We start from the raw sequence: 16,913 nt of genomic DNA, 5'->3' as shown, positions 1-16,913 counted from the left end.
CATGCCTTTTTGGTTGGGTTTTTTTTCCCCCAATGAAAAAAATAAAAAACTATCTGTGTGGAAATCACACATTTGGTCCAAAACAGAAACTGCTCATGTGTTAAAATTCTTGCAAGACAGACTAGCCTTGATCTACTTACTTCTAAAATAAATAAATTGGTCATTATTAGTCAGTAAATTGGTCATTATTAGTCAAGACTTCCCTTTCAAGCACATTTTTTACCACATCTTGAAAAAGGCAAGTATATTGCAACTGGGGAGTTCCAGTTATATAATACATTTTTCAGCCTTAAATGCAATCTGTGAGCTAATAATTAAATGTGCTAATGCGAAAGAAGCAAAATGAAATATTTGGGAACAAAAAAAAAAAAAAAACAAACAATCAGTTCTGTGACAGAGAAAACCTTATTTAAGTGCTTTGTTTTCAAACATCAGGATACACAAGCAAGCAAACACTTCATGTGTTGAGACCCCTGAAACTTTCAACCAGATTTCAACTTTCTAACCTGAGGGATATGGCTCTCCGTAAGTTTTACTGAGAGATAAGGGATGAAATCACACACTGGGTAATGAAAACATGACATATATAAAACTAGACATGTATTGGTCAAATCCAGAAGGGGAAAAAAAATTGAGGTATTCTATGACATTTAAGCAACATCACCCTCAGTAATGGAGAGAGACTGAATAAATTGATCATTCAAACCAGAATGGCAATCCTTGTTACACATATTCTTCTCATCTTATGAAGTTTGGAAGGCTTCAGCTGTGTTTCTGATAGATGAATACATTGCTACTCTTCCTTGTTTATTTTACTGAGAGTCAAATGCCTTTTAATATCATTGTAAAATGGATCTGGCCATTTTTCCTCACATATAAATGTTTGCTTTAATTGAATAAGACATTAACTTTTCTTTTATTAAGGAGTCCTTTGCTTTTCTCTCAGTAAGGAGCCTTTTGCAAAGCTGTTGTTTTTAGACATCCTCCACAGCTCTGCACAGTTCACTACTGTTAAGCATATGATGAGTTGTGTCAACAGCAATCTGTTCTGTCAATAAAAGATCAAAAATAAAACACAAGCCCAACTTTGTATAAACCTTCTTCCAGTAGTAAAGCTGACATGAAAAGCTTCTGAACAAGTCCCTCGGGACTAGCCCAAAGAGCAGCACCACCATCTCCTGAGCTGTGCCAAGCTGAAGTGCAGGGGCATGAGAAGGTTGAATTTGGGATCATACCTGACACCTGAGCAGCTCAAACCTCCACCATAAACAGAATGTTCAGATCACAAAATTTAAAGCGTCATTCCAACTGCAGACAAAGCTTTCCAGAAGAATTCATGGAAAAGTAAATATAATGACAGAAGGCATGGGTTTTAGAGCAGCATGCTGGTTTTGCTTAAAAATCAACAAGCTGTGGGCAAAATCTGAAGAAAATTAAAAGGCAGTATAAAATTCAAGGGGAGAAATGCACAGGCATGGAAAATCATGAGGGACATATCTCTCACGCCAGGGCTGTCAATCTGGATGAGAAGCAGTTCTACAGACAGCAATTCAATTCCTCTTGCTGCACACACTGCACTTATTTTGACTGGGATATTATTTGCACCACCAGCTCCTAACGATGTCTCAACAGAGCACTCAGAGTCCTTTGGCTGCCAAGTGAGAACCATTAAATAGTGTTTGCTTCTTAAAGATGCCTCAAATTGTCACCCATGATTTGTCATATCAGAGATTTGTCAGAAGGCAAAAAACTGAGCAATACAGACCAACAAGATGAATGCATGGGCGCAGAAATCTGCAAAGTACAAAGAACATAAACACAAAGATGTCAAATGTTCTTTACAAGTGTTATTGGGTTGCCAATGTCAATCCCACCGAGTATCCTTGCTAGCACCAAAAAGGACATCTGCAACCTCACTCAGACTTCTCTACTCTGCCCCTCTGTGCACGTGTTTACATCTGCACAAACACTACCCATTCTTACATGGCAGCTCCTTATACCCACACTGGTCAGCTCTGCATACAGGTCCAGACTTCGACAGGACACACAGGAGTAGAAATGTTAAGTATTTGGGAGAATATCATGTGGAGCTGAAAAGAAAAAAGGACATGATAATCTGGGAAGAAGTGGGGGAGTACCCTATGTTTCTTCTACGTGGGCAGTCAGCAGCAAAATGCTTTACAGCCTAGATGAAGTCTGGTGCAACTTTGAGAATATCAAACAGAGAATGGAAACAGTGCATCATATCATGATGTCAAGGCAAGGTCACACCAAACATGTTCTGATTACAGAAAAGTTCTCCCATTTAGTTTCATTTTCCTTAAATATTAATGTTAAGAACTAGATTCTGACACCTGTGGCAGTTAACTGTATCTAAAGAATTTTTTAAATTTTTTTAGTTAAAACAATAGAAGGTCCAAAGTTTAGCACCTTCTCCTATGGCTTGTCCTGAGCATAACTGGGATGCTGGTCCAACCAGACACATTTCAGACTGTTAGAAATGCTGAGATTAACCTGTTCCACTTTGCTTTGAGCTGAGTAGGAGCATGCACCATCCATTGCTGTGACTACCTCAAATGACCAGAGCATGGAATTTCTGCCTCTTTATGCAATACCAAGCTGCAACCACCCCACCTTTCACCAGCAAAGCCTTTCTGTCTACACAGGACAAGGGGCTGGGAAAGGGGCACCTGTAAGTGGCAGTCATGGCACTGGGACCTGAGCTAGAGCTGTGGTTAAGGGAGACAGTGCTTCACATCCACATTTGCTCCAAGTGTCAGTGGAGTTACATATTTCATAAACAGCAGTGGAACAGAGGCAGTAAATCTCACAGCAAAATCTCACCAGCTATACTGATGAAGATCCTAAGTATTAAACTAGAAGAAATGCTGTTCTTCTCCAGCATCAAAACTAAGATAATTGTCCCCTTTTTTCTCCTTTCAAATGTCACTTTTGAAAGACTTGCACATCTAGCTTGAAGAGCCTGTAAGATTCACACCAATTAGAGACAGATACCATAGTAACACTTTCTCTTACAAGGATTACAGTTCTGCAGAAATAAAAAATCAATTACAAGCCAGTTATCCCAAACCTGCCTGGTTGGGAGCCTGACAGGAGATGACAGCTTGATGCAGACCCTGTGTGTAACTGTAACCACAGGGCAGGTTTTCTCCTGTGTGCACATTTGGTCTCTGTGGGTATCTGTGTTACCTGAGGATATGTAATGGAGAGGGAACCACGGGGCAGAGGCCATGCCTGCCTCTGCAATGGCTTGCTGACCAAAAAGAAGCTCTAAATTCTTTATATGCATTTCTCAAGGACACTACGTCACTACATATTCACTGGTACACAGGAAAGCCTTTCACAGACAAGAAAGCAGAAAAAACAGGTTGTGCTACGATAATCAGAAATTGAAAGGACAAATCTTGTGGTGAATGAGTTGCTAGCTCACTTACATTACATAAAGAACAAGTAAAAGCAAAGCTACAGAAATACATAGATAGTGGGGAAAGTCCACACTGAATCCAGTATGAAGACACAGCCCCATCCCTATCAATCTCCAATCCCCACAGATGTTGATTCTCTTTTCTTGATCAACATCTTTAAGTGACTCCACCTCTCTTGCCTCCCAAAAAAGCTTCCTCTGAATTATTTCCACCATGACAGAAGACCAAAGTGTAATTCAGAACAGTTAAACTATCTCCAAAATTTTCTTACGTCACATACTTTTGTATCTCATTTCCCTCTCTGACACAGGTCTATGCCTTTAGAGGCTACAAATCTCTACTAAAGTCTTCCTTATTTCTTAATGGACTTTAATTGACATTTAGCACATTTTTAATCTGGCTAAAAAAAAAAAATCCACTGAGTGCAGAATATTACTGCCTTCTTTCTCCATTTACATCCTCAATCCTAAAGAACTAATTCAGGACACACAGGTTGTTTTCAACCTGTTCCAAGTATCTGCTGTGCTAACTTTGCAGACCTCCTAGTATGGGTAATGTTACTGCTGCTTCCTTCCATACACATACAGAGTCAGTCTTCTATTCCCAGTTATCCAGGAGATCATTTTTTCTCACTGAAATATCTCATCTTAGCCTAATTATCTGCTCCTACTTCTGTTCCCTGGCGGTTATTTTGGTGCTACAGAAACTAGAAAAATTAACACAGTTTGAATATTTTTTTGTATAGGAAATTAAAATCATGTGGCGCTGTAGTAGGATACTTTAGTGATCTCTGATTTCAGAGGAGTTCACTGTGTGAAAGCTAACACAAAAAAAAGGTGCATAAAGTTTCCAAAGTAAAATATCAGCCTGGCAATTTGACAGATATGTGAGGGCTGATCAAAATTTACATGCATATCTACATAAATATTGCAATCACTATAGTTTAGATTGGAAAAGAGTAAGTACTTAGTCTAAACCCCAGGTTTCACACACTTATGACTTTCCAAAATATTCACCTGAATATTCATTCAGACTGAAATATTCCATGCTAGATCCATGTTTAGAGGATGTTATTTTAAAAGACTAAACCACACTTCTTCAGCCATTTTAGGCTCTTGGTATTCAAGACACAATGACATGCAAGAACTAAAGAGGAAAAAAAGACGAAATCATGACAGCAACATGTGTGAGTCGCCATGTACTAAATCTTTAACTTTCTTTTTAAAGAGATAAGTAGAGCAAGATCAGGAATAAAGACTCATCCACATGAACAGCTCCAGCAAATGCTGCTCTTTTACACCACACTGGCTGCTTCAGCTACTTCTGGACTTTTTGTCATGAACAAGTCAGTAGCATCACTGGATTGCACAGAATTGCTTAGGTTGAAAACGACCTTTGGGATCTCCAAGTCCAACCATTAACTGGTTTTCATTCCAGCTTTTGGTTCTAGATTCTTATTTCAATGCAGTTGGTGACAGCAAGAGGAAATGTAAACACAACAAAATATGGTGGGGACCAGTCTCCACATCCCACTGGTTTTGTATGTTCTGAATGTGAAGTCTAAGAAACATTTGCGATACACAAGGAGCATTGCACCAGACCGTCCAAACAGATTAAAATAAAAATGAGCAACTGCCCCAAGTGTCTAGCACATTGCAGTTGTAACTTCTCAACCAAAACTGGGAAATCTTAAATTTCTTCTCTAAGTCAGTTATACTGAACATTTGTAGTATTTGTTTTTATTTCTGACTCCAAGTTAAATAAAACCTGTATTATTTGCTATGACTAAACATGAATAACTGCCAAACATTTATAAAACCTGAGTGACCACAGAAAATTCCAGTTCAATTTGGCCAACAAGTAAGAAAATACTAAAATATCATTAAAATGTGCCTTTATTTTTCTATTATAAGGGAATTCTACATAAACCAAGTTGACTCTGTTTTACAAGACTTTCCTCCCAATATAATAAATTTTCAAGATGATCATGAACAGTGTAAAGCTGTAAATTACACTTCTTGTTGAGGCCTTCAGCAAAGTTTCTTCAGTTGTTGTAATCCTGGAGAGCCTGAGCCATGAAAAGCTTGCCCAGGTTCTGTGCATTGAACTCCTTAATATTCTGGCAGTAGGTATTTATTTGACCTGTCAAAATGAAAGAGTAAGCCTCTGTCAGTTTTGGAATTCAGAAAGGCACCCCAGAACATAGTTTTTCAAAAGCCAAATGTGTATGAATCACTGAGGATTTACAGAGAAGCCACTAACTCTGCTCAACTACTCCACACTTCGGAATTTTATATTTTCAGAATGCTCAAATATGTTTGGGAAGAAGAAGAAACTAAATTAGGAGAACAGGTAAATTAATATGCTAAAAAAACCCTTAATTTTCCAACACTACAAACAATTTCTGAAAATACATATGACAATAAAAAGAATAAACAATTATTGCTGCTGGACTGAAAGCTCAATCACATTGATTCTTCAATTTAGCTGCTCTAAAAATTCGACAAGACTGAATTTCAGTTCTCTTCTTATGCATATGCCCTCTCTATTAAAATATTTGCAAGAAGTATTTTTCAGCAGCATACTGAAAATTGTGCCATTCCTCTGTGACATTCTGCTAGCCTTTTTTTCTACCTAACATTTCATTTTATTTCAAAAATCACCAGGGTATGAAGATTTGTCAGTGCTTTACAAATCAAATGTGCCCATCAAAACATTTTTACCCTCTTACAGCTACAAGTTATTTCCCTTGTTAGCTACAAGTAGCAAAACCTGAAGCCAGTTTAATCAAAATTAAGGCTGTTTAGAAGGCCAATAAACTCTCGATTTAAAGAGAAGTAGAAAACTCTATTTGAGAAGTTTTTCAGTGCCTCAGAGACAAAGACCTAAGTTTTATTCCTTATCCACAAACTTTACTTCATCTAAGTTGAAGTGGATGCTTTCAATTCTTCCCCTGACTATGGTAAAAGAACAAACAAAGAAAGTGCTTTGGCTGAAAACTGTCTTTTCCTTTAAGTATAATAGTTTTCAATTCCTTCTCTCGTAAGGAGTGATTCATCCTAAGCTTTCACTTTCATAAAAAACACATTACACATATACACTCTTCAGTTACATTTATAAGCTCTGCTAGAGCTGAATATTTAAATACTTTAATGCTGCTAGGATTCAGTAACTGCTAAAAACTATAAAAACAATAGGGTTTTCTAAAAGACTCTGTAAGGAGTAATAAATCAAGAATATTCTTTCTGCTAAACACAGCACTTATTATCAGTGTGAAACTATTAAATATCAAAATAATAAACTCTTGGTCACTTCAAAATTCAGGTAATTCAAATCCACTTTTTTTTTTAATGCCAAAGCACTCTTTGATGCACAGAACATTACCAGGATTTTGAATTTTCTCTCAGTATAAAACAAGGCGATAGCTATCTGATCCAAAAGGCCTGCTACAGTTAAACAATTTGCTTCCTCATTATATTTTCCAAACTTATTTTACTTAGCAGGGCACCTAGGTTGCCTGCTCTCTGTTGGCTCTGTGAGGCCCCAGGTGTTTTTATCCTTTCAGGAGGCACAGAACAGGCACTGACAGTGGCTATGCCTGCAGCTCACCAGTGAACTGAAGAAACTGGGGGGTGGTATCTCTAGTTATCTGTGCTTTATTCCGATTTTATCTTCTCTCTCCTGGCATTGCAACAATATGGGGACAGTTTCCCTAAACCTCTGGCCATACGAAACAAAGAAATTATCTCCACTCTATTTGAAATTAAAAACAAAACCTTCTCAGCTGCGGCAACAATCACTTTAAACCTATAAATATTATCAATAACTTGGGGCTGCTGTCAACTGCTCTGAATGAGAAGTTCCAGCCCAAAGAGCTTACTCCTGGGTCTTGTCTGTACAGCTCCTGAGCTTCTGGAGCTGAGGGAGAGGCTGGGGCATCAGTGAAGGGAGCAGTTACACTCTTTCATGGAAAAAGCCTGCCCCATGGAGAATTTCTCCATCTCTCCTTTAAAATGTCAAATTTAAAAAATCAAGGATAGGATGTGGAATGCTACTAAGCTAAAATATCATACCATAATGGCAAAAGTAATGAAAACTTAAAATGCTTTCAAAGGATACAACTGTGCTTTTTCCCAAGCAGACATTCTTATGTTAAAAGGCAATTTGAAAGCACTTCTAAACATCACCTGCAATAAGGAGTGACTCCATTCTTGGAGGTGGTTGTGGTGGTTTAAAAAGCTTATTGATGTCCTCCTCAGGAAGAGGGGGCTCTCCTCGGCTTTGACGCTGTATGTTTTCTTGCTGACGTCTCTGCTGATACTGAAATAAAACAACAGAAACAAAATGCAGCAGGACTTAAAAGCTGCAGAAAAATTTTTCAGATGTTTTCAAGAAACCAGCAAGTATGTTTTAAAAATTACATTTTTTAATGCAATTCAGGTTACTACAAACAATATAATGCAATTCACAGTTTATTTCAATTCACTGGCAACAAGGCATTCCCCATTCCACACACTGGCACCTTAAATAAGTGAGATAATGGAGAATCATACAGTACTGAGGTAGTGGGGTTAGCTTCTAAAATTTTTCAAAGATAAACACTGTATCTGATGGAAAGAATAGAGCATGGTTGGAAAAGGCCTCTACTGCCCCACACGATAGAGAAAAGCAGGGGTGGAATATGTAGGTAAGAGAAGTCACCACCTCAGATAGTTGCACAAACCAAAAATTCTGCATTTTATGTAAGTTAAAGGTCAAAATAATATAATTTTGAAAGGGGAAGAGAACCTGATTAAATAAGGTATTTTAAGCCAAAAAATATTAACTCCAAACTGAGAACAAAGTGGTGGCTGAAACCAAGCACAATGGTTCATTTCTGCATTAATATGCTAGAATAGCAGCTTGTAAAAGTTCTTCTGCTCTATATATATATATAAAAAAATTTGTTTTCCATATTTCTCTTTGCCACAGAGATTACTCAAACTTATAAAAAATTGAGACAAATGTTTCTGCAGCTATCAGATAAACATTTGTTCTTGCAAAGCTCATAAATTCAGGAACTATGTGAGATTCCATATTGTATGTGGCAGTGAGGATTTAGTTATAAAGTTTGTCTTCAAAGTCCTCACATTCAACACAAGAAAAAAGTCTTTAAGGAGACAAAGAGTACAGAGTGTTTTCTCTTGCTTACTTAAATGTATCTGTGATCCAACGAGTTTGAAAACAGTTCTTATTTGGTGGCACAATCAAATGAAGTAATTTTTTTCCAGTAGTAGTGACAAATACATGTTTTTGGACAACGTTAAAAATAAAATGTGAAATGCCCATATTTGTATGTGAATTGTATGTAGTTTCTTCTTTCTTTGCATTACCCCATTCACTTCTCAGCAGTCTGCCTATTATTCTTTATTGAAATGGCTTGCTCTTAATCACAATTGCTCCATTCTAGAAATGAAGTTACAACCACTAAGTATGCTGCAATGAGCCACTACTGAAGCAGCTATAGTTAGTAAAGAAATTAGTGAGACACCATGGAACCTTCTTTGCTCTGCTTTTCAAAATAAATAGATCCCCTTGTTGTTAACAAAACCTTTGAAGTAGATGCCATCATTCTTTTCAAATTAGGCAGTAAGGGAAAAAAATTCTGAAGATAACATGCATGAAGCTTCTATGTCCTTGGGAATTCCATGGCCAGGACAGACCACTGATCCCTAAAATATTGCTTGTTGCTTCCCTAAAATATTCCCTGTCCAAGCTATATTTGTGTGGAAAAGAGCAATTTTGATTTTAAAACAGTCAGTGATGAAGTCTTTTACATGAACAACAGGTGCTCTCTTTAATAATCACTTACTGTGTGTGGCAATACCAACAACATTTTATCTTAAATGTGATCTGGTCCATTTTCAGTTGGCCAATACTGAATCTTGTCATATCTCTGCTAGATAAAAGAGCTCCAATTTATTCATCATGAAGGTATCTCTTGAGTAAGCAAGTAACTTGTTAACTTAGCACATTATGTGAATTCTGTTCACCAACATCTTCTCTCCAGGCCTTCAAATAATTCTCATGGTGCTTTTTTCCAATTTACCACCATCCTCCTACAGTCAGACAGAGCATTGTTTTATCTGTGCAGCAAGAGCAAAGAAAGTAACACTGTCTTCAAATATCAGAATACTTAAGGTTGGAAGGGACCTCTGAAGGTCACCTCGTCCAACCCTTCTGCTCATGCAGGGTCACCTAGTGCTGCTCTCCATACTCAATCTCTAATCAATGGATTTTAATTCTAATTCTCTAATGCTTTGGATTTTAAAGAGGCCCTTTGGCACCAGGAATTGAAAGTCAGCATCACCCAATCAGCATCACTATTTATTGATACTAAATATGACTCAAATGTCCTTTTCAATCAGAGAACAGTCCAACTTCCTGACAGTCCACTGGACTATGCTTCTTTATTTCTAGATGCATGACTACATATGATGGCACTAAGACACAGTTTGGTTTGCAACAAAACTTGTAGTTTCACCCCTTTCATTTACTGAATCTCTTATTCCTGTGTCCATGGAGTACTTATAAATTATTCTGGTTAATCCTAAATCACTAATAAACATGTAAAATAGTGAAGAAAGCTAAATCCATACCCTATGTCACTAGAAGTGAATTCATTTGGTAATTGCCCACTGACTAACCCATTTAAGAAATCTTCTTGTAGTGGGTTTGTGACAAGACTTTGGTAGCAGGGGGACCACAGGGGTGGATTCTGTGAAAAGCTGCCAGAAGCTGCCCCCATGTCCAATATGGCCAACAGCAGCTGGCTCTGAGATAGAGCCAGCACTGGCCAAGGCCAAGCCCAACAGTGACAGTGACAGCACCTCTGGGATAAAACACTTCAGATGGGGAAAAAATGCCAGCCAAGAGAGAGGAATGAGAGTATGTGAGAGAAACAGCCCTGCAGACACCAAGGTCAGTGAGGAAGGAGATTCCCCTGCAGCCTGTGGTGCAGAACATGGTGAAGCAGCTGTGCCCTTGCAGCCCATGGAGCAGGGGAGGAATGTGAGGGGACCTCTCCCTGAGGAAGGAGCAGCAGAGATATATGAATTAACTGACCACAGCCCCTGTTCCCTGGCCCCCTGCAATACTGACGGGAAGAAGGAGAGAACATTGGAACTGAAGTTGAACCCAAAAAGTAGGGATGGGTGAAGGGAAGGTGTTCTAAGATTTGGTTTCATTTCTCATCACCCTACTCTGATTTGATTGATAATAAATTAAATTTGTTACCCTAAGTCGAGCCTGTTTTGCCTGAGATGGTAATTGGTGAGTGACTTCTCCCTGCCCTTAGATCAACCCATGAGACTTCTGCAATTTTTCTCCCATGCCCAGCTGAGGAGAGGAGTGATAAACTGGCTTTCTGGGCAATTTGGCATCCAGCCAGGGTCAACCCATCACACTGCTTAACAGGTGTATTTTTGATAGATCTTGCTTAGATCCCAATTTTTCTGTCTTGGATAACACAACCCAAACTGTATTTTGTTGAAAAAAAATTCTCTCATTTAAGTTTCTTCATGTTACCAACCTGATGTTTCTGCTGCTGCTGCTTGCTTACATTCCTCAGGTAGGTATTGTATTTAACAATATCTTGGCTCATCTCATCCACTCTGTCCATCAGCAGCTGCAGGCTCTTCCCAAGGTGATTACTGAAAAAAGAGAAGCATTCATGAAAGATGAAATTTACTACAAAAAAAAAAATTAAAAATTCATTCTGTCTCTTGACCAGTATTTCTGCACTAATGACACCATTTGCAAATTTTTAAGTTCCTGATTATTTTTGTTCATATATTTATTTGATGATACTTTACATGGCACCTCCTCCTCTAGCATCTTTGCCTCACTGCAAATACCAAGTTTAAGTGTTTTGGTCTTTCTAGGAACCTCCCACTAATGAAAAAACAGTACCTTGCATGAATTTACAGTTATTAGAGATACAGGGCATACATCTAAAAGAAAAAGTCTGATGTTTTTGTGACATGTAACCCAAGCAACATTCCAGGAGATGTTCTCAAAATGTTTGGTTTCATATTACTTTTTAAAATTCACTACCTTTATTTTGTTTTGCACAAATTTTTAATTATCTCTCTGTTAAATATTATTCTGAGTAAGAACAGTTAAATATTCTTCAGAACTCCATCTCATTAACCATGCCTGGAAGCTCAGCAGACATGGTTTGATCCTAGCTGTTGAGAGGGAGTCTGTGTCCTGTCCAGCCAGCTCCACATTCCATACCATAGGCAACATGGAAGCAGCAGGCTGGGCGTGTCCAGCAATGCGATCTACTGCCTTGGCCAGACAAATGCAGTCTGTTAAACAACTTTTATTGTTACCATTTTTAGCAATGCATTCAGTATTTTGCAGGAATGTTCAACTTAAGGTATACCTTCCAAGTCAAAGTTTTGGAAGTTTTTAGGTTGGTGCCCATGGAGACATTCTCCTAAATTGTGTTTACAGGGTAGAGCAGTAGAAGAAGGACACTTTCTGCTCACTGTTGATCTCTTTGATCAGAAGCTGTTTTGTTGGCACTGTTGTCCTACTTGGCTGATGACCAACAACTCAAAACTCCATCTTTCTCCTCCTCAATTGAAATCTAACAATCATGAGAGTTTTTTTCCAATTTAAAGTTTGGTGCACTTCAATGTCAGAATCCCACCCTTCAATCACTGTTTCACCATGTTATCTGAGATTCTCTCTTCTTTCACAATGCTTTCCTACCATCCTACAGCCTATGGACTGGAAAAACTCTAACTGGAAGACAAGGCATAAAGTCAAAAGAGAACCATACATGTAATACTGTGCACATCCCTAAGTGTAAATTATTTCCAGAATCCATAGAACTCATAGCTGGAGACAGAAGGTGATCATGCACTTAGGAATATCTGCAGAGAAGAGCGCAGGAGACACCCTTATCTCTGAGTGCAAGGACAGCTGTTTCACTCACTGGGCTGCTCACTGAACAAAGGCCTGCATCAGGAACCTCAGACCACAATTTATTTACAAGCCAGAGTTAAATCGCACTTGCGTACAGAGGCAGATGGTGTGGAGGAGTTCAGCTCCACAGCAGCAAGAAAGGCGCCACTATAATAATTATTTTTAAACTTCTTGGGTTTTTTTGGTTGAGCATTTCAAGCACATGATATTTAGAACTGTGGAATATTGCCATGGCCAGGAGCATGCATGCTTTCAGTTTTTTACAGAGTTTATATAGTATGGAGTTAGTGTTAGAACTGGATATTATCAGAAATGCCTGTATAGGTACACACTAATAGCTTTGTAAGGTATGTGCACAACAGAAATACAGAATTATTTTACAGATAGTGTCCCTGTGAAATATAGTTGGTTACAAAGAATGATTTTATGTGAATCTCTTTGGGACCAGCTTAGTACAACAGAGCACAGAAACAGAGAGTTATTGTCAGAAGTTGCAGTAACACAGTGTTTGCTCTCATTGCCAGGGCAACAAAAAACAGATAACTTAAACAGATGTGAACTGAGACACGAAGTGATAAGTATGCTGCAAATACAGAACCAGCTTTTCCCTCAGTTCTCATGTGGCTGATACCCTTTTTTGCTCCATCTTTTAAAAAAATAGACAAATAGGAAGTAGTTTGTAAAAATGCTTACATACCATCTCTAAGGAAGTTTTATTCAGCTGAAGTTTATTCTGCTGATACTTTGGAAGTTAGGTCACACTGCTTCAGCCCCTAACACTCATCATACACCTAATTTGCTCAAAGGGTGCTTTAGGCACCTCCATCCATTGTGCATTCCCTACAGCAGATCTCAAAGATCACACTGCCAGGTACCTAAAGGCTCTCTATGCATCAATACAAAAAAAAAAAAAAAATTAAAAATAGATACATATTTTAAACAGTGGTGCCAGTAAGTGCTACTTGCATCCTTATCTAGACTTATTTCCCTACAGTGCTCTGTGACAGTCAAGTGTAGACAATGCAGAGCTCAGCACTTGCATTTGTTGTTGTTCTGGGGGGATCAGTAATAAAGAAACTGCTATTTCAATGGCTGCATTTCAGTCAGCAGATTCAGCAAAAGAGTCAATTAAATTGACTTTACATTTAAATTAGTGAGTAATGCAGACCAACAGGAACAGACCTATAAAGCAAAACAGCTGGTGCTGAGAAACCAATGGCCATGCTACATGTGTTTGGGGGGGTTCTTATCACTGCTTCTGACATGGTCCAGTGATCTGCAAGTGGCTGAGGCACAGTAATTATCCTCCCAAAGCCTCTTTTCAGTTTAGTTTCATCTGAAACAAATCAGGTCTGAGATCACGATGACCTGAAGGCACTCTTGAATTGAGCTAGAAGACAGCTCCACCTCAAGATAGCACCAGGAGACCACCACTCCTCTGGTACAGTGAATCTTCATTGAAGAAAACTACCAGCTTTCATCACAAAGTCCCCCCTCTCACATGGGGACTGTGTTCTTTTTTGTGAAGAAATATAGATAAGAAAAGAGGGAGAAAGTTAAAAATCAGAAAAAGTACCTGCCATGTGGATTCTTACAGATCTAATGAAGAATAATCTAATGTGAGAACATTCCTTCACCACAACTGTTACCAGAATCATGGACCTGCAAGGAGTGACCCATAGAACTTCTGGAAATTTATAATTTGAGACTTATTTGTGTAGCTTAGATAGCATAATCAAAAATGCCCCAAAATGACTAACATATACAAACTGGCAAAGGGAAATTGTCAAAGCCTCTTTACATCATAAAACACACTAGAAACTATAGTCTGGAAAGCAGTTTCCTGAGCTGTGCATTTTTTCTGTAAAAGCCTTATGTGTGTAATTGTTTACCCACAAGGGCAGATATAAAATCAGGTATTGACACACGAGATTCCTTGTTTAACAGATTTCTTGTTTAACAATGATCAAATACAAGGGTCAATTAATTCTGAGGGTGAAAGGCAGAAACCTGTGAGCAGAATAGCCTAATCTGCAGATAACACTGATGTCTTTCCTGTCCTGTTCTTCCTGCTGTGAGCCCTGCAGTTGGCAGTGATGGAATCCAGCACCCACAGAAGGAGAAAGCAACAACAACACGTTAACTGAACTCACAGATCACTCACTGCACAAGGGCATCCTTTAGGATACAGATCCGCCTAAGAGATCTGAATGCAAGCGTTGCTCTTCCCAAGGGAGTGAGTGCTCATACCACCAAACCTCCCTTTGCAGATATATCTTAAGGAGAGCAAAGGTCCAGCTCACTGCTGCCAGCAAAGGCAGTTTGAGAGGTTCCACCATCAGCATCTGCCTGCCTCTCCCTTTGCCCACAGCCTACAGCACTCTGAGCTGTATGGATTCAGCTGTTTGTGTGGGCACACTTCAAACTCCTTCAGTCAAACAGTCTACTCTAAATGCAAAAACACCCCCTGTTGGGGTTTCTAGTTTTTGGGGGGAGGCAGAGGGGAAGGCTGGAAGGGAGGAATGGGAATTTTTAGTCTGACTTTTTCCATCAGACTATACCACAAAAGCTATTTGTACAGCCATATTCTGAAACAGATGAGGAAATAAAAATCTTTGAGGGTGGGAGGGATGTAGAGATGAAATGGGGGTAGTGGGGAGAAACAAGACAAACAGCTGGGACTGGAACCTCAAACTGGCTCTGCTTCTGTAGCATTCATAATGGGGAACTACACATGAAGCCCATATTTACTTCAGCATCTTTAATCAGAAAAGGACTCCAGACACACTTGCTAAAGGTCTGAAACATCTAAAATGAAGCTTCAAGTCAGACAGCCAAGCTTCAAAGAGAAGCAGCAATTCCCATGGCTCCCAGTGCCATGTGCTGCTCACTCCTTTGCCTGTGTGCAGGCACAGCTGGGCACAGCTGGCACAGCGCTGCCCCACGAGCTGTGTCCTCCTGCTCCTCTGACACCCAGGTCACGGCGCTGCATCCAGGCACCAAAGTTTGGACTATAACAACCCTGAAGCTGGAGATGTGCAAAAAAGACAGCCCCTTAAACCTGCCTACAATTGCCATTAATTGCCATTATTGGACCGCGTCACTTATTTAATTTTATTTTGCTTGCACCATGGCTAAGGAAGATGAGAGCAAGGAACAGCAAGTGGAAGCGCTGGAAAATGCTGCATCTGCTGTTCATTTTTTCCACTTTCCACCACTCCACTGAGGCCCCCTCTCAGCCACTGCTTTTTGGGACAGGTGCCATCCTGTACAGAATTTTCCCCCTAGTGGGAAGAGCTTTGGGTGGATCAGAGAAGTACTGCTGGGCAAAGCACATCTTTTTGATTAAAAATGTGTAAGGTACGTTCCCACTACTTAGCAGAACTTGTTTACATCTCAGCATTTCAGCCTGAGTTCAACCTGTGTTGTTTAAGAGGATTTTGTTTGAATGAGATATGTAAGTCAAGAGTCTTGAGCTCCATTCTGTTTTCTATTCTGACTTTGATGTGTACCTCTGGGCAACACATTTACTCTCTCTGTGTCAGGTTCCCCCACCTGCAAATTTTCATAATTATCTTAATAATCCGTTAAGCACACTGAGAGTTTTGAATAAGCAGTGCAATGTGTAAAGGTTAATATTGTTTTTAAAAGCCAAAGCAACCCTTCTTATATTACTTCTGCAAAAATACTGCATCTGATGTTTGAGAAATATAACTGCCAAGTAGATGTTAGTGCAGTAAATGTTCAGCACATGTTTGCTTCTACTGACGCACATTATTAGAAAAATTGTTTGAGACAAATTGAGATACTATAGAACAACCCTATTATGAAGCTAGACCACAAAAAAGCTTTTTTTAATTTAAACTAGATCATCAATAGAATAAGGAAGAGATGGATGAGAATGAGAAAGTTGGTTGTAATTATTTCCCTGCAGATCTGGAACATTATCTGACAGGATTTTAATTCTTGAGTCTCTATCAAAAGACTGGCAGTACTCCAAGGTCTTCAAGACATTTTGGTCCTTAAGGGTAGCAGGATAACTGTTTGAGTAAAAGGCCTTTACTTGCTATTACTTGCTAACCTTGTGCTAGTCTGCCTTCAACCTCTTTGCCTAGAGTACTTGAGTCAATTTGTATTTCACAAGAGAAACACAACTTTATATCCAAAAAAGTAAATTACTATATACAATTATCACAAATATACTTCAAATGGAGAAAGATACTAAGGTGCAAGCAAAGTGTCTCAAATAGGTAGAGCTTTAAACTCAGACAAGGTGGGTGGCTGAACATGTGAAAATCTTGATGAAGCAAACTCTTCAGAAGAGAGGAACTATGGGTATATAATTTTATTGCCAAAATCATTGCTTCAGAGAGTACAGAAGTTCAGGGATGCTCTCAAGGAACCAAAAAAGCCCCCCAAAAGCCCAACAAATCCAAGACTCCAAAGAAATAAAATAACAACAAAAACCCACATAAAGAAACAAACCAAAAT

At 38.9% G+C, this 16,913-nt stretch overlaps 1 protein-coding gene across 1 annotated transcript in view; it reads right to left on the bottom strand.

The window, feature by feature from the left end:
- Window positions 1-5,323: 5,323 nt before the first annotated feature.
- Window positions 5,324-16,913, bottom strand: part of EIF3H (eukaryotic translation initiation factor 3 subunit H) — an 87,580-nt gene continuing 75,990 nt past the window's right edge. Inside the window, exons 6-8 of the mRNA XM_005479557.3 lie at window positions 11,017-11,137; window positions 7,634-7,766; window positions 5,324-5,588 (exon numbers count right to left, since the gene is read on the bottom strand). Coding sequence (XP_005479614.1) covers window positions 5,491-5,588; window positions 7,634-7,766; window positions 11,017-11,137 — 352 coding nt within the window. The 3' untranslated portion in view covers window positions 5,324-5,490. The remainder of the gene's footprint in view (window positions 5,589-7,633; window positions 7,767-11,016; window positions 11,138-16,913) is intronic.

The sequence above is a fragment of the Zonotrichia albicollis genome, chromosome 1 (assembly GCF_047830755.1).
Source record: "Zonotrichia albicollis isolate bZonAlb1 chromosome 1, bZonAlb1.hap1, whole genome shotgun sequence".
In the NCBI taxonomy this organism is placed as follows: Eukaryota; Metazoa; Chordata; class Aves; order Passeriformes; family Passerellidae; genus Zonotrichia; species Zonotrichia albicollis.
The sequence above is the reverse complement of the archived record's forward strand: the minus strand, read 5'-3'. Positions and strand labels throughout refer to the sequence as shown.